Below are 19023 nucleotides of genomic sequence, written 5' to 3' on the forward strand. Positions count from 1 at the left end.
ATATAATTAATATATAGTACCTAATTTATATATAATACTGTACAGACGATAGTAAACTCAACTTACTCGCCTAAACTCTCTGTACCGTATAAGTAGTTCGGCTGCTCGTCTACTATTGGTCCAGATTCGACCAATCCTGTCGCGACACGAGTCGGCAATGACGTTTTAAGAGTCCCTTTTAGCGTCTTTATACGAATACCGTCACAATTTTTTCGCCACGTTATAGGAACCCGCGTTATAGGGGGGTCTACTGTATATTCACTTTTTTTGGCTTCTGTTAAAGTTATTTAATTACATGTTTTACTAATTGGTAAAGGCACCAATCAGGAAAACTCATAAAATTTCAAGTCAGTCAGATATATATTAATTGAACTATTAGAAAAAAATATCGATAATAGTCTAAGCTAGAACCGCACAGTATATAAAGTCACTGAAAACACCTTAAATACTTTTTTAGCAGTTAATTTTTAATAAAATGTTTTCGGCCTGATTAATAAGTCTTCATCAGAAAAATAGAATCTCTGTTCAAAAACCTGTTGAAGGCTTAATAATCAGGCTGAAAATGTTAGTTTTATTAGAAATTAATTGCTGGAAAAGTACAGAAGGTGCTTTCAGTGTCTTTATATAGAAAAACAATAAGTGAACAGGGTTGACAATTGACAAATTGACCCCATCCACAATTCTACTGTTAATTTACCACTTAAATTGGGGCAAGCTTTACATAAAAGTTTTCCTGGGATGCATCCCCCTCAACAGATTGCTCATTTGTTGCGTTACCATAACCAAATAAATGAAACTAAATCTTTTTCTTAGTCCTATGCCCTTCAGAGGGCATGGTGATATACAAATTGCTTTCTTGAAATTAATTGTATCTTTCCACTGTTCATGGTGTTGTGCCATTTGGATGGCTTCATACATTGTATGTCCTGTAATCATTACTTGGTCTGCCCACCTAATTCGGCGTCTGCCTCTAGGGTATTTGCCATTGATCTTCCCTTCTAGAATTTGTTTCTCAAATCCATTTTTGCATCTGGAAATATGTCTCAAGAAGCTATGGTAGGATTGGTATATTTTAGTGGTAATGCATGTTGTGATTTTCAGTTGATTTAGGATGGAGAAATTTGTTCGGTGCTCTATCCAAGAGATTCTCAGCAATCTTCTATATGTCCATATTTCAAAGGAATCGAGTTTCTTCCGAGAAGTGGCATTTATGGTCCAGGTTTCCAAGTCATAAGTAGTAATTGAAAAAAATAAGTGTTCTTGTGAGCTATAGTTTATTAAAAATAGTGATTGCAGAATCTTTCCAAATTCTAAATAATTTAGAGGTTTCATTGTGAGCAAGGCAAACTTTGCATTTAATTTAATTATCGCATTCTCCTTTATTCATAAGAATTGATCCAAGGTAAATAAATTCATTCACCACCTTATAGTCTGTAATTTCCTTAGTATGTGTCAAGGAACAATCAATTATCATAACTTTTGTTTTACTTCCATTAATCAGCAATCCATATTATCTGCTCTCAGTTTCAAGACTTTTCATAATACATTCAAGTTCTGATTCACTGGATGCTATAATAAGTGTATCATCAGTGTATCTTAGGTTGTTAACTTTTCGGCTCCTGATGGAAATGCCTTTGTCCCAGTTATCTAATACCCTTTTTCATGATTATTTTATTAAAGAATAAGCATTAAAGAGTAAAGGGGAAAGAATACATCCCTGTCTTACACCAGCTTCAGATGTAAATGTATTAGATATAGTTTTGTTAACTCTTATTCTTGCAGAGTTGTTCTCATATAAATTTCTGATCATCGAAATAAGATGGCATGGGATTCCCATGTTCTGGTGAGTGGGCCACAATTTGTGCCATTTTACACAATCAAAGGCTTTGGTATAGTCTACGAAACAAAGGTAAGCTTTGACATTAAATTCATAGGCTTTTTCAATGATTTGTTGAGCATTCAAGATTTGTTCACAAGTTCCTTTACCAGGGTTAAACCCTGACTATTCTTCAGCTATTTCAAGTAATAGGAAGGGTTTCAAACTGTTATTAATTATTTGGAGCATTACTTTACCAGCATGGTTAATTAGGCTGATAGTTCTGTAGTTACTACAGTCTGTTGGTGCATCTTTTTTATAAATTGGAATAAATATTGATTTAAACCATTCCTCTGATATCCGGATTTTCAAATTAGGGAGCAGATTTTATGAAATATATCAACACTCAGTTCACCCATTGCTGTTAAAATTTTGGAGGTTGTGTTGTCAGGTCCTGGAACTTTGTGATTTCTTAATGTATTTATGACTTTTTCTACGTTTGATTTAAGAATAGATGGTTCAACTTCACTTGTCCATCCATTCTGAAGTTGATTATTACCATTTGTTTGTCCAGTGTCTTTATAAAGTTTCTCACAATACTTCCTCCAGACATCTGCAATCCCTTCTGCATCAGTTATGATTTCATTTTCATCATTTTTAATTATTTCTGTGTGTGGTTTGAACTCTCTTGCTAGATATCTAACTTTATCGTATAGTTTATGAGTCTGATTACTATTTGGACTTCAATTTCAAATAAATATATTACTTTTTCTAATATAAGAATAGTTATTATATATAAATAATTAAGTACAATGAAACTTTATAACACTTTCATAATGAAAGGGCAACAGGACCCATGTTGCTAGAGTGTCTGAGACATTTTAAGTCCAAATAACATTTATAGTGCCTTCAGTATTTTTAAAAATACAGGATGATTATAATTAAAGTGTAGGTGTTCAAAGCACTGTATCAAAGCAAATCTCAACCAAATTTGGTACATATACTGTCATGAATATGCTGTTTCTATTTTGGGAAAATATTTTAATTCAAAATTTAGACAATAGGTCAAAGTTTGGCACTACTGTTCTCTTAATGCGCATATTACATACATTTTCTGATGAAGTTTGGGAGTTAATAAACAAAGTGAAACAGTTTTATTTTATCCTTCTTCCAATTTGAAACTACAGTCGACCCCTATAACACGGTAGATACGTTCCTGTTTTTATGAATCCAGCTTCTAGGAGTCCAGCCAATCACAGCCCGGCATGTGTGCAGTTTACGGACTATGGCTTTTTGAAAAGTTTCTTCCATAAAATTAATCTATTCTAGACTAATTCGACTCAACATTTCCAAAATACATATAATTTTTTGGGAATAATCCATATAAACTATGCTATAAACAAAAAATTGTAGGATTACTTACCGAGTGTGCACCGTTTGACTACGCCGTTGCTTAAGCTTGTTTTCATCGTGGAGGTTGTCATCAAATGGCACTCGCGTGCTTCCTGATAAATTATTTTTTTTGTGAAAAATTCGCTGAACTTTAGATAAAATTATATTTATATTAATGATGTCTCTAAAGACATCATTAATATAAATATAATTTTTAAGGACGTTAAATAATAAATGGTTTTTGGTAGGTCTGCTGCTTGTTTAAACTCAATGGTTTGTGCAATCCTGTCGCAATACGAGCCGGCGATGACGTTTTACCGAATTAATGGAGTTTTTTTTAGCATGTTTGTACGAATACTGTCGCAATTTTTTTGCCATGATATAGGAATCCGAACTATAGGAACCCGTGTTATAGGGGGGTCGACTGTATGTCTTTTATCTGTATTTATACTTATTACACAATGAAGTGCACTCAATAGACACCAGGCTTTCTTTACTTCTGTCTTTATTTTCCTGTTTAGATGCTGATACATATTTTGGAGGCTTGCCCTTTTCTGTTGGTTCTTTGTTATTCCATATTTAATACCATGTATAAAATTCTATGTTTTATGTGTATCGGCACCTAAACAGCAGAATAAAGACAGAAGTAAAGAAAGCCTGGTGTCTATTGAGTGTGCTTCATTGTGTAGTAAGGATAAATAAAGTTTTATTTCAATTACAGATGGCTGAGATGACTGTGCTGTTTCATTGATAGAACAGTCTAACTAGTAATGCACAATTAGCAAATTGAACACCATGATTGTTCATCTGTCAAAGAATTGTGAAGAACATTTTGAAACTTCTTTTATACCAAAAATTTATTAGAAAATTTATGTAATATGAACATTAATGGGCCAGTGATGCCCAAATTTGGTTGATATTTACAAAATAAATTTCTTCTATAGAAAGTTCTGAACACCTACTTTTTAATTATGATCATCCTGTACTATTAAATATATTTGAAAAATATTACTTTTGTATAAAAAAATATTGTAGTGAATTCTCAAGAAAGTTACTTCTAGCACTTTCCTAATTATAGTTTAAAATGTAAATATGGATATTCGAATGTGAACACTAGTTTCATAATTTTACTGAACCATATTATATGTTGTATATTATTTTATTAGTTGAATCATTAGTTAAAGATTGTCAGTGAGTAACTTGACTGCTATACTGTAGGGATAATACTATATTGTAATTAAAGGAAGTCACTTAGATATTATAAATATTTATAATATCCAAGGTGGGTGTTTTTATTTAAATTTTGATCCAGTTTAAAACTATTTAAATTTTAATTATGCATGGATTTCAGGAAGAATGTGTTAAAAAATTTTTTTATTAAACTTAACATTGTAAATTTAATGCTTTAGAAATTTTTTAAAAAATAGTCTGCTTTATTTACAGGATATGGAATGTGAGGAAAATCCTTTTTTAGCCATGTCTCAAGATCAGATACAAAAAATAGATGCTGTTCTACAGTCAGAGCAGGCAAAAGTGTTACTTCAAGAATCTTCTCACTCAGTGAAATTATTTGAAGGAACACCGGAGAAAGAAAGTCTAGGTAAATATTAGATTTTTTTAAAAAATAAAATCTCAATTTTGTAAAACATCATAATTTTTGTAAATTTATATTTCACATAAATTTAAGAAAAAGTTATTTATAAACAAATTCCTGAAAATATTGACATTGAATATTTAATTTTTAATTTTGTATTTCTGTAACTCCTGTTTGTACTCATGCATAAAATGCAAAAAATTTATTCATTTATTCATAAATAAACAAATTTTTTCCTAATATATTGTGAAAAACAAATGAGAATTTAAAATTTAAGCATATTATACAGCAGTGATTCTCAAACAGTGCATCAAGGCACACTAATGTTTTAAGAGATGGTCAAATGTGACATGAATATTATAAAGGTATATTTTGAAAATCAGAAGAAACTGATTTGTATGAGGATTTATTACATCCATGATAAACAAATAGCAAAAACCTAGCTATTTGTTTATCGTGGATCTATAGATATTTGTTTATAACAGTGATGGCAAAGCTATTTCCACACAACAATTTCAAGGTTCCCCATATTGGTTTCTTATAAAAAATTTGGTTTTATAAATTATTAAAAAAATACTTAATAAATTTCAAAACTTTGCATATTTAGCATGGAAGTGCAAGATCCTAAAGCTGTCATGAAAAGTCTTAATTATGAACCTCAGATAGAAAAATTATCATCAAATAAACAATAGCAAATTTCCCATTAAATGAAATATTTTTCTGTTATAATCATATTATTTTCTTTTCACTTAGAGTTTATTGTTATTTTTCTAATACAGATTAAAAAGTTAAATAACAAAAATGCTTACAAATTTTATTTTATTTTTTAATTAATTAAATTAAATATTTGACCCAAGATTTGGATTTAATAAATTTTGAATTCAATTTTGAAATACTGTCAGAAAAAGGTTTGCCATCACTTGTCTATGGGGTAGCAGTTATTGTAGAACACATCTATTTATAATTTAAAATATATTAATTAATATATTTTTAATTGTGTACACAAAGTACGCCAGAAAAATTTTTCATGTTTTACAGTGTGCTGTGTGCCAGAAAAGTTTGAGAATTGCTGATGTAAAGTATGTGATATACTATCTCTTGTTTAGCACAAAATAAGGTAATAGTTAATACAATATCTTTGTTTTTGGCCCATCAGTTGTAAATATATAACCACATATCTGGATTTCATTCTATATGAATCATCTATTACTTTACATTATTAATAATATATTTCTGGATGGAATAGTTTTTTGTCCTTTTATAAAAACTTATCAAAATTTGGGTCTCTGTATGTTTGTTTGTCAAAGTGATATGTCTTCCTTGTTAAGATATAATTTACATATGATATAGTATATGTTGATTAAAAGTAAAATTTAAAGCCAAATTAATTGCTGAACTATTTAGCTATAATATGGCTATGTAATTAATTAATACTAAATAATTTGTTTTAGAGGTTGTAAGAATTATTCTCAACAAGTAAAATGGCAAAATTGTATTTGGGACAAGACTATTTCTCGGAGATGGAATCACTTTGATGCTCAAGTCAGGTCTCGTTCTCATTATCCTATCTTCTTTGGTATCACTGCTTTTGGGTGCGATCGTTCAAACTTCGCCGGTCACGACCATGAGATCATCCACGATACATCTTCCATGAAATTAACCTAATTTCAAAATTTCTCTCTGTTGCGTGTCGGCCCGGGTTAAATTTTTGTTGATGCATAACAAAAAGTTCCCGTTTTTGAAAAAAATAATCGTGGATATTGTATTGTCTGAAATTATATTTTATTTTGCACAAACAATATACAGTTTAACCCGATTATAATGTCATTGAATGTAACGACAACCCTAATATAATGTCAAATGTTTATCGGTCCTACGATTTTACTATACTAGATAATGTTAAAAAAACCCACTTGTCACGACATAAAACTGTTTTAACGTCATATTTGAAGCACTCCCAAATTTACAAAATTAGATTACAAATTTTATTTAACATAGAAGAAACTACATGTTCAGTCCTAAGGTCAGAGTTCACTTCTTANTCTCTGTATGTTTGTTTGTCAAAGTGATATGTCTTCCTTGTTAAGATATAATTTACATATGATAGTATATGTTGATTAAAAGTAAAATTTAAAGCCAAATTAATTGCTGAACTATTTAGCTTTAATATGGCTATGTAATTAATTAATACTAAATAATTTGTTTTAGAGGTTCTAAGAATTATTCTCGACAAGTAAAATGGCAAAACCGTATTTGGGACAAGACTATTTCTCGCAGACGGAATCACTTTGATGCTCACGTCAGGTCTCGTTCTCATTCTCCTATCATCTTTGATATTACTGCTTTTGGGTGCGATCGTTCAAACTTTGCCGGCCATGACCACGAGATCGTCCACGATGCATCTTTGATGAAATTAACCTAATTTCAAAATTTCTCTCTGTTGCATGTCGGCCCGGGTTGAATTTTTGTTGATGCATAACAAAAAGTTCCTGCTTTTGAAAAAAATAATCGTGGATATTGTATCGTCCGAAATTATTTTTTATTTTGCACAAACAATATACAGTTTAACCCGATTATAATGTCATCGAATGTAACGACAACCCTAATATAATGTCAAATGTTTATCGGTCCTACGATTTTACTATACTAGATAATGTTAAAAAACCCACTTGTAACGACATAAAACCGTTTTAACGTCATATTTGAAGCACTCCCAAATTTACAAAATTAGATTACAAATTTTATTTAACGTAGAAGAAACTACATGTTCAGTTCTAAGGTCAGAGTTCACTTAGAATGACTATGGATAATATTCTCCCCACCTGACTTCAGTGGGGTGAAGTGCCTGTTTTGCCTGTTTGTAGAAGAGGGTCACCATTTTGTATTTTATTTTGACTTGATTCTCGGTCCCCTGACTACCTAAGAGTCTGGATTTTTTTATGTGCAAATGATTTAGGCACCTAATACTCTGTGCCAAATATCAACTCTTGACATGTACTCCTTCATACCTCTATGCTGGTAAGAAAATCAGGCAGTATGATTTTATAAACAAGACATAATCTTGTTAAAAATATGAATGTAATATTATTAGAAGAGATTTATTTATCATTTAATCCCTTAAATAGATATATCAGCAAAATATTTAACTACATAATTAAATAAAGATAGATTTAAAATAGAGGTTCCCAACCTAGTTATTGATGAATCTTTCAAAGGGTCAATCAATTTAACAATATATTTACATGAACCAATTGGGGGTTGTTAAACAAATTTATTTTACTATATTTAAAAATATGATATATTATAATATAGAAGAATGTGTTAAAAAATTTTTTTATTAAACTTAACATTGTAAATTTAATGCTTTAGAAATTTTTTAAAAAATAGTCTGCTTTATTTACAGGATATGGAATGTGAGGAAAATCCTTTTTTAGCTATGTCTCAAGATCAGATACAAAAAATAGATGCTGTTCTACAGTCAGAGCAGGCAAAAGTGTTACTTCAAGAATCTTCTCACTCAGTGAAATTATTTGAAGGAACACCGGAGAAAGAAAGTCTAGGTAAATATTAGATTTTTTTAAAAAATAAAATCTCAATTTTGTAAAACATCATAATTTTTGTAAATTTATATTTCACATAAATTTAAGAAAAAGTTATTTATAAACAAATTCCTGAAAATATTGACATTGAATATTTAATTTTTAATTTTGTATTTCTGTAACTCCTGTTTGTACTCATGCATAAAATGCAAAAAATTTATTCATTTATTCANCTTGGAAGACTTGCTAATTTATTTCTTAACAAATTTTATTATTGAAATTTGCTCAGAAGAAGAAAGAAAAATTCATAATAACATGCGGTTGAGTTACATGGAAGTCTGGATAATTGAAGATTAGATAATTTATATTCCTGTTGAAATTAATAATATAGCTTTGAGAAATAATTAAAATATTATGAATCATTAAATTTAAGATGTACTGTACTAAGTTATTGTCATAAAGCATTTAAATAAATAATATTTTACTTTACTGCATAGGTGTTTGAAAACGATGGTAATCAGGTACTGTTTTCTGAGTCAAATGAAGTCGATATTGGTTTGAGCACAGAATTACTTCCTGAAGACCTTAATTTACAAGCAATGGAACTTGATGTTATTCTGAAAGATCATTGCTATACAAGCTTTCCAGAAGATTTACTTAGAAATATTCAAAATAAGTTTTCGCAGTGAGTAGAAAATATTGAATATTAGTTTTGATATTTTAATTTAAATGGAAAATTAAAAAATAAGTAACTTTCTCCATAACTTGTGTTCACATCTTGATGTATCAAGAAAATATAATACAGTTACAGTAATCTATAAAATTGCACATATAGCTATGTTATAATTACAGATGTATATATCCAACTTTAAACATTCATAAAAAATGGAAGAATTATAAGCATGAAATGCAGTTTATATGATAAGTGTTGTCAACATGAGAATTTTTGTTGATGGGAAAAATTAGTTCAAAACATTTTCAAATGGCTTTCAATGTATTTATTAGACAAGTGTTTGACCTGGCCTCCACCACAGGGTATAAGAGAATTTAGCTGAGTAACAACACTTTCGTCTACAGAGTGCAGCATGTCCGGATGGATGGATGTTACCTCATGGCAAATAGCATTTTTTCAATTCCAACAGTGTGGAAGGAACTGATTGAAACACTCAGAAATGTAAATACTTCCACAATTAGAAATGACACTGAAAGTCATTTTCATTGTCATTTGCACATCTGTTTACTATCTTTTGTATGTCAATGCACCCATTGGAGGTTTTTGGAATTAATTATTCTCTCCTGTCCATAATCCTCCTTATGCTGACAATACTTATCATGAAAGATCATATTTCATTTCAATAATTTTCCATTTTTATGAATTTTGTTTTGCTCACCCTATATTAATGCATATATTGTGAATATGATTAAATACACAATATATACACATGCATACACTAACTTGAATATAATGATATTGTGAGAAGCCACGGATGTAGAACTGAGTCTAAGCCACTTACGGGCACACAATCACAAGATTGGCTCACTACTTTTTCTAGGAGAGCGTTAATTTTAGCAGGAATAGGTGATCGTGTAATCACCCTTTTCCTCGTCAGGATTCCCGACACCAGTTAATCACTTTTATGATACGTGGATTAACATGCGTGTTGAGATGATACAAAAATGAACCTCTTCGTTATCTGAATCGAATTGAAAGACATTTCCTTTTTATAAATAAAACAAAGGTTTAATGGAACAAAACAACAAAATTATACAAATAGAATATTCAAATAAAGCTTTTTGAGAGAGAGAGCTCACAATTTCTATTATAATCATACTACCTTGGTATAACTTTATCATCTTCTGTCTTTTAACTTTATACTATAGTTCTTCCTTGAATAGGTCTTGAATGGCATATATTTAAATAGTTTCTTCCCTATTTACTGATTTAAACTCATTTTATAAAATCTTCTGGATTCGACTTTTGGCATTGGCCTTCAGGAGATGGTATGAAATACGTCTTCCTTCTTTCGGATTTCATGGCGTACTCCCCGAATAATGCAAAATTCTTTCTTTTTCTTCGTGAATTTGCTCCAATCAGCATTTCGTATTTTTCCACGTGACACAGGGGAAAAGGGGATTTATCGAGGATTTATTAAATTGATAATTAACCACAGGGGCGGTTCAGATCTTACAATATTACGTTTAGAGTATCTTGAAAATGGGTTTAAAAATTCATTTGTGAAAATATATTTGCTATAAATTACTTGTAAAATAATAAAATTAATTAAAAGATTAATTGAATTAATATAACAGTTTTTTAATAATTTTGAATTACAGTGATTTTTTTTTATATTTAAATTAGAAGTGAAAGCTCTTCTGACAAGACAGATTCTTCTGTTAAGAAAAGTACACAGGTTAAGCCAACTTCACCTTCTTTGAGACGATCTCAGAGACAGTTAGACAAAATTCAGAGAGAACAAGTTGAAAAAATTAAAGCAGAAAATGCTGAGTTACAGCGACGGGAAAAAGAAGAAATGGAAAGACGAAAATCCCAAAATGGAAATGTTCAACAAAAAGAAAATCAATCTTCCAATGGAGATAGTAATTCCAACATTAATGAAGAAGTACAAGAAAAAATTAATGATGTAGCACCTGAGAAAATGTCAGCTGAAATTATAATTGTTTCAGGCAAAGAGAAAGCAAGTGCAAGAAAATCAATACAACAGAAGAAAAGCCATCCACTTCATAGTGATGATGATGACATTAAAGAAACTGATAAAAGTAAAGCAGAAGAATCTGATTCAACAAAAATAAATGCAGAAATGAGTGAAAAAATGGTTTCAAATGAAGATGAACTAAGCAATATTGAAACAAATATTAAAAATTTACAAGGAAAGAAAACTGTTAGGCTAAAGAAAAAGAAACGGACTTCATCTGAATCAAGTTCTAAATCAGATATAAAAGAGGAGAAGAAATCTACCGAAAAGAGTAAGAGAAAACTCTGTAAATCACACTCAATTGAAAGAAGTCGTAAGCATTCATCTGATAGTGAAAATAAAGTAAAAGAAATTAAAATTAATGAAGGGGAACAAACAGATTTATCTGAAGACAAAAACAAAATAAAAGATGATAAATTGGCAAAAGGAATGAAAAAACTAAAGAAGCTACATAACAGAAGAGAATCTAGTAAGTCATTAGTTGATGAACCTGCTCTTTTCAGTCAGCCTGATGTGATGGTGAAAAGGAAAACATCTACAGAAGAAAGTTCTATAAAAAAAGAAAAAGGTGTAGTTGATAATGCAGACGATAAATTAAATTGTTTAGAAAATGAACAATCATTATCAAAAGTCAAAGAAGCTGTTAAAGATGAAAGTGTTACAGAAGAAATTGAAGAAAAAACATCAGAACAAATTGATGAAGAAATTGAACGTCATTTAGCATTATTGGAAGGATCACCTTTATCTGATGAATTTTCTGACCTAAATAAAATAATCAAAATGACTTCTAAAGAATTAATCAATGAAGAATCAGATAAGAAAGACACAAATCATATTGATTTGAAATTAAGTAATATCACTAATGAAAGCAATCAAAAGAAAGAAGTAGAATCAAAACCAGTTTTGCAAATAAAAGAAATCAGTAAAGCAAAACAGCCCAAAGATTCAAATAGTGAAGTAAAAGAACCAGATAAAACTAAGCAAATTAAAGAATCAAACAGTGAAGTAAAAGAGATAATTAAAAGTAAACAAAATAAACAATCAAATAATGAAATAAAAGAAGCAGTTAAAATCAAACAGATTAAAGATTCAGATAGCAATGTGACAAATGTAAAAAATGAAGTAGCGAAAGATAATTTAAGTAATCGAAAACAGAAGAAAAATATTGATTTTCATCTAGAAGCTAAAGAGAAGAAACATTTTACGAGATATAGTATTGGAAAAATTAAAAGTAAGATTTTAAGAATTTTATTATATCTTAATATTAATTGTTAATTAATTGTTTAATATGTTTATGTATAAAGTCTCCAACATCCTGCAAGTTTCTGTTTGTAAGCTGCATTATGACAGATGATCAAATTAAAAGTTTATATGCAAAGAGTAGACTTGGTGATCTGATGGGCCAGCTGTACTTTCAATATCCTACTATGAAGTGCGACAAATGCTTAAATCTTGAACATTTAATTACTGTGGATTCTAAGGATAACATTTGAAACTTTTCACTGCTATTGCTAACTCTAGTTGCAAGTAAACTTTTTGTTTGATCATCCAGTAATTTTACATACTATTAAGAAAATTTGTTTTGTAATTCTTTTAATGCAAACAACTTATCAAAGAAAACATTTTTAATAAATACAATTACATTTATTTATGAAATTAAAGTAAAATATGAGACAAGTTATTAAATAGGATGAAAGCTTTGTTACTTGATTTTCTAGTTGTCCAATGCAATGTTTTTATTCAATTATTATGTAATATTAGATTTACTAGTTGTTGAAATGACCAGATAATAATTAGACTATTCATATTTTAAAAGAAACTCATTAGTTAATAAGGAAGAAATTTTTAAGCTTTTTTTTTTACAAGAGTACAATTAGCTGTAGTTTAAATTTTCATTTTATAAAGTTTGAATTATTTGAAATAAAAAATCTGCTGACTAAAGATTTCCAGTTAGAGAAGTGTACATAATGAAGACTTTACTAGAATATGCCAATTTTATAAATTACAGTAAATGATTTTTAGAAGGTAATTTATAAATACAGTGTGTCCCAAAAGTATATATAATCAATGTTTTTCAGAATTGTTAGGAATTTAAGAGAAATGTAAATGATTTCATTTGTGTATGCAAATTATTTTACATTGACTTTTGATAATTTCAAAATTAAAGATAATTAAGTAATATAAAACCTTTGACACTTTTTCTAGCAATTTTCTTTAATCGAACTAATGTTTTCGGCTATATTTAATGTCCTTCTTCAGGTTCGACAATATTTGGAACGTCAGATATTTGAAAATTTGTTTTCGTTCTGATGACATCATGGTTTTTACAAAAAAAATCTTTTACCACAATATCAATTCAACATAAGCAACCCTTTTGAAGTGTTCTACATAACATCATTTTAATGGATGAAGAGCTTGCCACAATCATGGACTATGAAAGCATGTACCCATCTATTGAACTTCAGCCATTTCTTGAAGCACTTATCAATTTTTTATACCAACAAGTTCCAGAACCAGACAGACATAGAGAAGACATGCTAGAAATAGCAGACCTAATCTGAAACTATTCATTTTTTTCCTTCAATAACAGAATTTTTGGACAACATAAAGGGATACCAAAAGGTAGCCCCATGTCAGGCCTTTTATGTGAACTAATGGTAAGGATTAAAGAAACCAAGCCATCCCAGAATTTGAAGAGGCCATATTAATGTATAAAAGATATATTGATGATGTATTTAATTTACGGAGGAAGTAAAATAGTATTTCCAGACTTATAGACATAGTAAATGACAACAACAAAGGATTGAAGCTAAAACTTGAACAGAGAAGTAAGAGTAATGTGCATTTCCTAGATATTGACATTACCTTAGGATCAAAAGAAATTAGCACAAAGATGTACATAAAACCAATGTTCAGTCTCTTATATATACCGGCCATATCAAATGACCTGGAATGATATAAGTGCTCGCATTCAGGGCTTTAATTAAAAGAGCCCACGTGTACAACACAAGTATGGTGGACAAGGAGGCAGAATTAGAAAGAATTAGGAGGATAACTAAGGAACTGGGATATTCTAACAAATAGTTTGAGTCTGATTAATTATTATAATGAGATCAGTACCACTAAAATGAAAACAAATGAGATGGTTTGTACAAAGTTCACATACCAAAAGGAGATCAGGCATATAATGGAGAAGCTTTCCAAAGAAAAGAACTCATACATAGTATGTAAAAGAGCTCCTAATTTTTATTGTATGCTGTGAAATGACAAGGATCCACTCCCAGAAGAAACTAAAGCAGGAGTATACAGGGTCTCAATAGTTAATGAAGAGCTTAATCTAAAAACAGCATATGTTGGTGTAATTAAGAATTTAAAAAACAGTGTTAAATAACACCAATATGATGTAAGGAAAGGGAAAGAAAACATGGCCTTGGCAGCAATTGCAACCATACAAGGAACTTTGGTACTTTGGGAGGAATCTAAATCATTAATGAGATACATTTGCCCTCTACAGCCATGAATAAAGAAAAAATTGAGAGTTTTAAACACAACTAGAAATTAATGTATTAATGCCAGGGACCTACAGTGATTTCCAATAGCATGGAGATAAGCTATTAAAAAAGAGACTTGGGATAAGTAAAAACTCCTTGTAATATGTACAACAATATCGGACAGTTGTTAATCTTAAATATTAATTAGTGAGGTTATTGTATTAATTTTTTGGAAATAGTTTATTATTATTATAATAATTTAGAATTTTAAAGTTAAAAAATTTGTTAACTATATCCTTGTTGATTCTATTTAGAATTTGAAAAAAAATGTTCGATGTTATGTTGTTCCGAATTCAAACACAATTTACCTGACAAAGGCTCATAAATAGAGCTGAAAAATGTTTGTAAAGAAATTTAAATGAACCAGTGGTAAAGTGCTTTTATATTTAATTAAAATTAGGAGCTGGGTTAGAATGGACTGCTATTGTTCAAACTTTAAACTTATCTATAGTTTTGGGACATCACAAAATAAGTATTTTGTGTTAACACTTTATGTAATTGTCATATATTGTAAACACAATTATATAATGTTGTATTATGCTATAATTAAACAATAATTACCATTTGCATTGTTAAAAAATACTTAATATTTAAAAAAATAAAATAAAAACATATAGATTATCTATATTTTTGGGTCACACTGCAGTGTTAATTGTAGTGTAAGATATATCTGAACTATTAAAATTTTATATAGTTTCAATTAAACTGGCTGATAGTATTTTATGCTAAAAATACATGGAAAAACTAGAATGACTTTATGTTTCCATCATGTTTAATCAAAACAGAATATTCTTTTGAAGTTTATCAATATAATGCAAGATGATTTTTTACTTTAATAATGTTCTATAATGTAATAAATAGTAATGCTTAGCATGTTAACTGCCACCCGTAATATGATATTTTGCGTATTGACACTCTAAAATGAGAAAATTTGATATTTAATATTTTATTATAATGTAAATAAAACAGTCGTTATATAACAGTCAGCAGAGTGAAGATAAGAAAAATATATGAACAGCCACCGGTGGTTGTATGGCCTTGAATGGGAGACTACAATCCCCCGGCTATTTATTTCACAACTTGCTGTAATTAGACATGCTCCCCTACTTAAAAGTTTTTACATCTATGGTATGTGTTAAAAGTATTTAAGTATATTACAATTTGTTTGGACTGCACATGTTTTTTTCTGTAAATACTAGTAGCCTGGGATGCCCCCCTAGTGGGTGTTCTTTACAAATTTCCATGAGGCACAGTTCCTTTGACTTTTTTGTTCCTATCAATATGCTCTACAGCTCTGTTAAAGTCCGAATGGTAAGATTTACCCTCCGAATGAAGAGGTGGCAACCCCCCAAACCGTAGACCCCTGTACTAACAATAAAGTCAAAGGAACCATACCCCTACTCGCAACCCTTCGAGAGATATAAGCCCCTGAAATAATAAATTCCTATTACAAATATACTGAATTATTTATATTGTTATATTGACCAAATAATAATTTATTGGCCAAATGAATAATAAAAATTTATATTGTTAATTTAAATAAGAATTAAAATTGTTAATTTGAATGTTTGAAATATGACACATGATAGGGGCGCCTCTAGTGTCTGTCATCAAACGGTTACGGGACAGACGGAAGACGGATACCCGTTGAATGGGTTATATATATAGATATATTATTTTGCGCTTATATACTTTGATTTTTTTTTTGTAATATTATTTACTTTATATGTGATAAAAAAGAATAATTAAAACTAGTTTTTGATATTTTAAACTATTTACTATTAAAAAAAACACTATCAGATATAAAATAGATTTTTATTTAAGAAAACTACGACCTCCGGCCGTTGAACTACTGCAGGCCATACGACCGCCGGCGGTCGAAACCAACTTCATAGATGTCTGCAAGAGGCTGCCACTAGCATGTAGAACAACGTCTTACGAAGCCAGGATAATTTAACCTTGAGTGAAACTGCATTGTTTATATGACGACAGGCAGTCGGATGGCGCTGTACGGCCGAAGCCAGTATGACTGCCGGCACGGTGGATGGCAGTTAACATGTTATATAATTAAATGTATACCTGTGAATAAAATTTAGACTGATCTGTATGTATTTTTTAATTATATAGGCAATAAATATATCAAGTTACTGACAGGAAAAGGTGATGCTGATGCAGAAAATCACACATCTGATGATGATCCAGAACGACTGTGGTGCATTTGTCGACAACCATATGATGAAAGGTTATTATTACAATTCAAACTTTAATTTATGTTATAAAAATAAATCACTTTGAATATTTTAAAATAAAGTAATCAGTTCTCATGGAAATTAATAATTTAAATGGTTTTATATGAAATTTATAGATCCAGACACATATATGTCAGGATCAACTATCTGGAGTCTAGATAATGTAACTGTGATATGTGAAAACTTAATGTTCTCACATTCACAATAGCTGTATGTGAATCCTGCTTTTGATATATTGTCCAAATATATCAAAATACAATTCAGATTTGTTGATAATTAAACTTTTTATTAGATGACAATCTGCCTGTCTATATTCAAATGCTTCTAATTATCAAACTACTTAGTTAAATGCAATTTACTGGGTTATAACTGAATTTAGATAGTATTTCTGCTGTAAATAATTTGTCATTAATTAAAATTTTTTACATATTGGAAAGATGATATGACTTTGGAATTATGTTGTTGTTAGAAAAATATATTTTAGAAAAATGATACATTACAAAATAAAGAATTTCACTTGCAAATGTAAAACTAAGAATTTATAAATTCATAAATATGTGTTTATTTTATGCAAATTAATGTACTGACTAGAGCAGTGATTCTCAACCACTGTGCCGCGGCACTTTAGTATGCCGTGAGATTTTTGAAATGTGCCGCCACTGCGAATATCCATACATAAGCGACATCAGACAAATAGTTTAATCAGTTCTTCCTTCCTAGAGTGCATTTGGAAATTGTAACCGGTGTAACTGGTAACTGCCAGTAGTTACCAAGGTGTTTAGAAAATGTGATCTAAATAACTAATTGTGTTTAGAAATCATGTTATGACATCACTGGTTGTCCTATGGTACTTACCGAAGTAACCATGTGTGCCGTCAAATTTTTAAGTTATTGAAAGTGTACCGTGACAAAAAAAAGGTTGAGAATCACTGGACTAGAGATTTTTCACCGAGTGTAATGGACTACTTTTCATGAGAAAGTAGAGATTGAAGAATAGAGAAGAGTACAAATTTCAAGAAATTCAAGAAGAGTAACTAACATTTCTACAAATTCAATAGCTTATACTGTCCATTAGAACATAACTGAAGCACAGTAATATATTTTAAATAACAGCCTTGTTAGATCATTACTTCCAATTGGATAATAGAATGTCGTGGTCACTGTGGAAAGATTTAAAAAAAAATTGTTATAGAAGTGAAACAATGCAGCTATCTTTTTTTAAAGTTTAAATTTTAAATTTAATGAAACAAGTTTAAAATATACCATTTGCCAAAATATGCAACTTAAGGGTTTTGTATTAATAACTAAAATTTGAATTTGTTAGGCTGATCTGAATTTAAATCTTGTATAGATCAACCTAACAAATCGAAAGTTTCATTATTAGTATATTAATTTGCATAAAATAAACATATATTTATGAATTTATAAATTATTTATTATTTATTATTTGTGAAAAACTTGTTTAAATTTTTATTTATTATACTATATTGCTCATCAGAATAACAATTAATGTTTAAAATTTTTTTTAAAAGGTTTATGATACAGTGTGATCATTGTGAAGATTGGTTTCATGGTAATTGTGTGGGTGTGACGCAACAGCAAGGACGGCAGCTTGAAAAATCAAAAAAAGAATGGTGGTGCCCTAGATGCATTGAAGGTTTTGAAATGTTTTTTTTTTTTAATATGATTGTAATGAAATTTTAAATTGTGTTTTCTAAATATATTTAAATATAATAGGAAAGAATGAAGAGTCAAAACAGGCAAATATCACTGAAGAAAAAGTAGCACCACCAAAAGTTACTTCTGTAAAGAGTGTGAAGATATCAAATAAGGTGTTTATTTATGTATCAATTGATATTGAATGAATAGAATTTCTACTGTTTTAGAGATTGAAAACTATTAATTAATTTTTATAAAGTTTTCAAGTAATTTGTGAATATATAAAGAAAATTCAAAAACATTTTCTAAATTTTGTTAAAAATATTTAAATATTTTAAAATTAAAATTATCAAACAGAATATTGATTTTTTTATGTAATTTATTCTTGTTTTTGGAAATAATGTAATGCATTTTTTAGTTTAAATAATTAGCTGTGTATAGAATAAAAGCAAATTAAAATAGCAATTTGGAACAATCTTCAGAATTACACAAAGCAAAAATAACAGAAG

General features: G+C 29.4%; 1 protein-coding gene and 1 long non-coding RNA gene across 2 annotated transcripts in view; both read left to right on the plus strand.

The window, feature by feature from the left end:
* LOC111621631 overlaps positions 1 to 6557 on the plus strand; it is a 47437-nt gene extending 40880 nt beyond the window's left edge. The window contains exons 2-3 of the long non-coding RNA XR_002756109.1: positions 4652 to 4808; positions 5841 to 6557. This is a non-coding gene — a long non-coding RNA (uncharacterized LOC111621631). The remainder of the gene's footprint in view (positions 1 to 4651; positions 4809 to 5840) is intronic.
* A 2257-nt stretch (positions 6558 to 8814) lies between these two features.
* LOC111621629 (death-inducer obliterator 1-like) overlaps positions 8815 to 19023 on the plus strand; it is a 41509-nt gene continuing 31300 nt past the window's right edge. Inside the window, exons 1-5 of the mRNA XM_023363838.1 lie at positions 8815 to 9026; positions 10701 to 12286; positions 16734 to 16848; positions 18388 to 18512; positions 18593 to 18687. Of these exons, the coding sequence (XP_023219606.1) occupies positions 8941 to 9026; positions 10701 to 12286; positions 16734 to 16848; positions 18388 to 18512; positions 18593 to 18687 (2007 nt within the window). The 5' untranslated portion in view covers positions 8815 to 8940. The remainder of the gene's footprint in view (positions 9027 to 10700; positions 12287 to 16733; positions 16849 to 18387; positions 18513 to 18592; positions 18688 to 19023) is intronic.

This window comes from Centruroides sculpturatus, unplaced genomic scaffold (assembly GCF_000671375.1).
Source record: "Centruroides sculpturatus isolate CEXI.00-Female unplaced genomic scaffold, Cexi_2.0 scaffold232, whole genome shotgun sequence".
NCBI lineage: Eukaryota > Metazoa > Arthropoda > Arachnida > Scorpiones > Buthidae > Centruroides > Centruroides sculpturatus.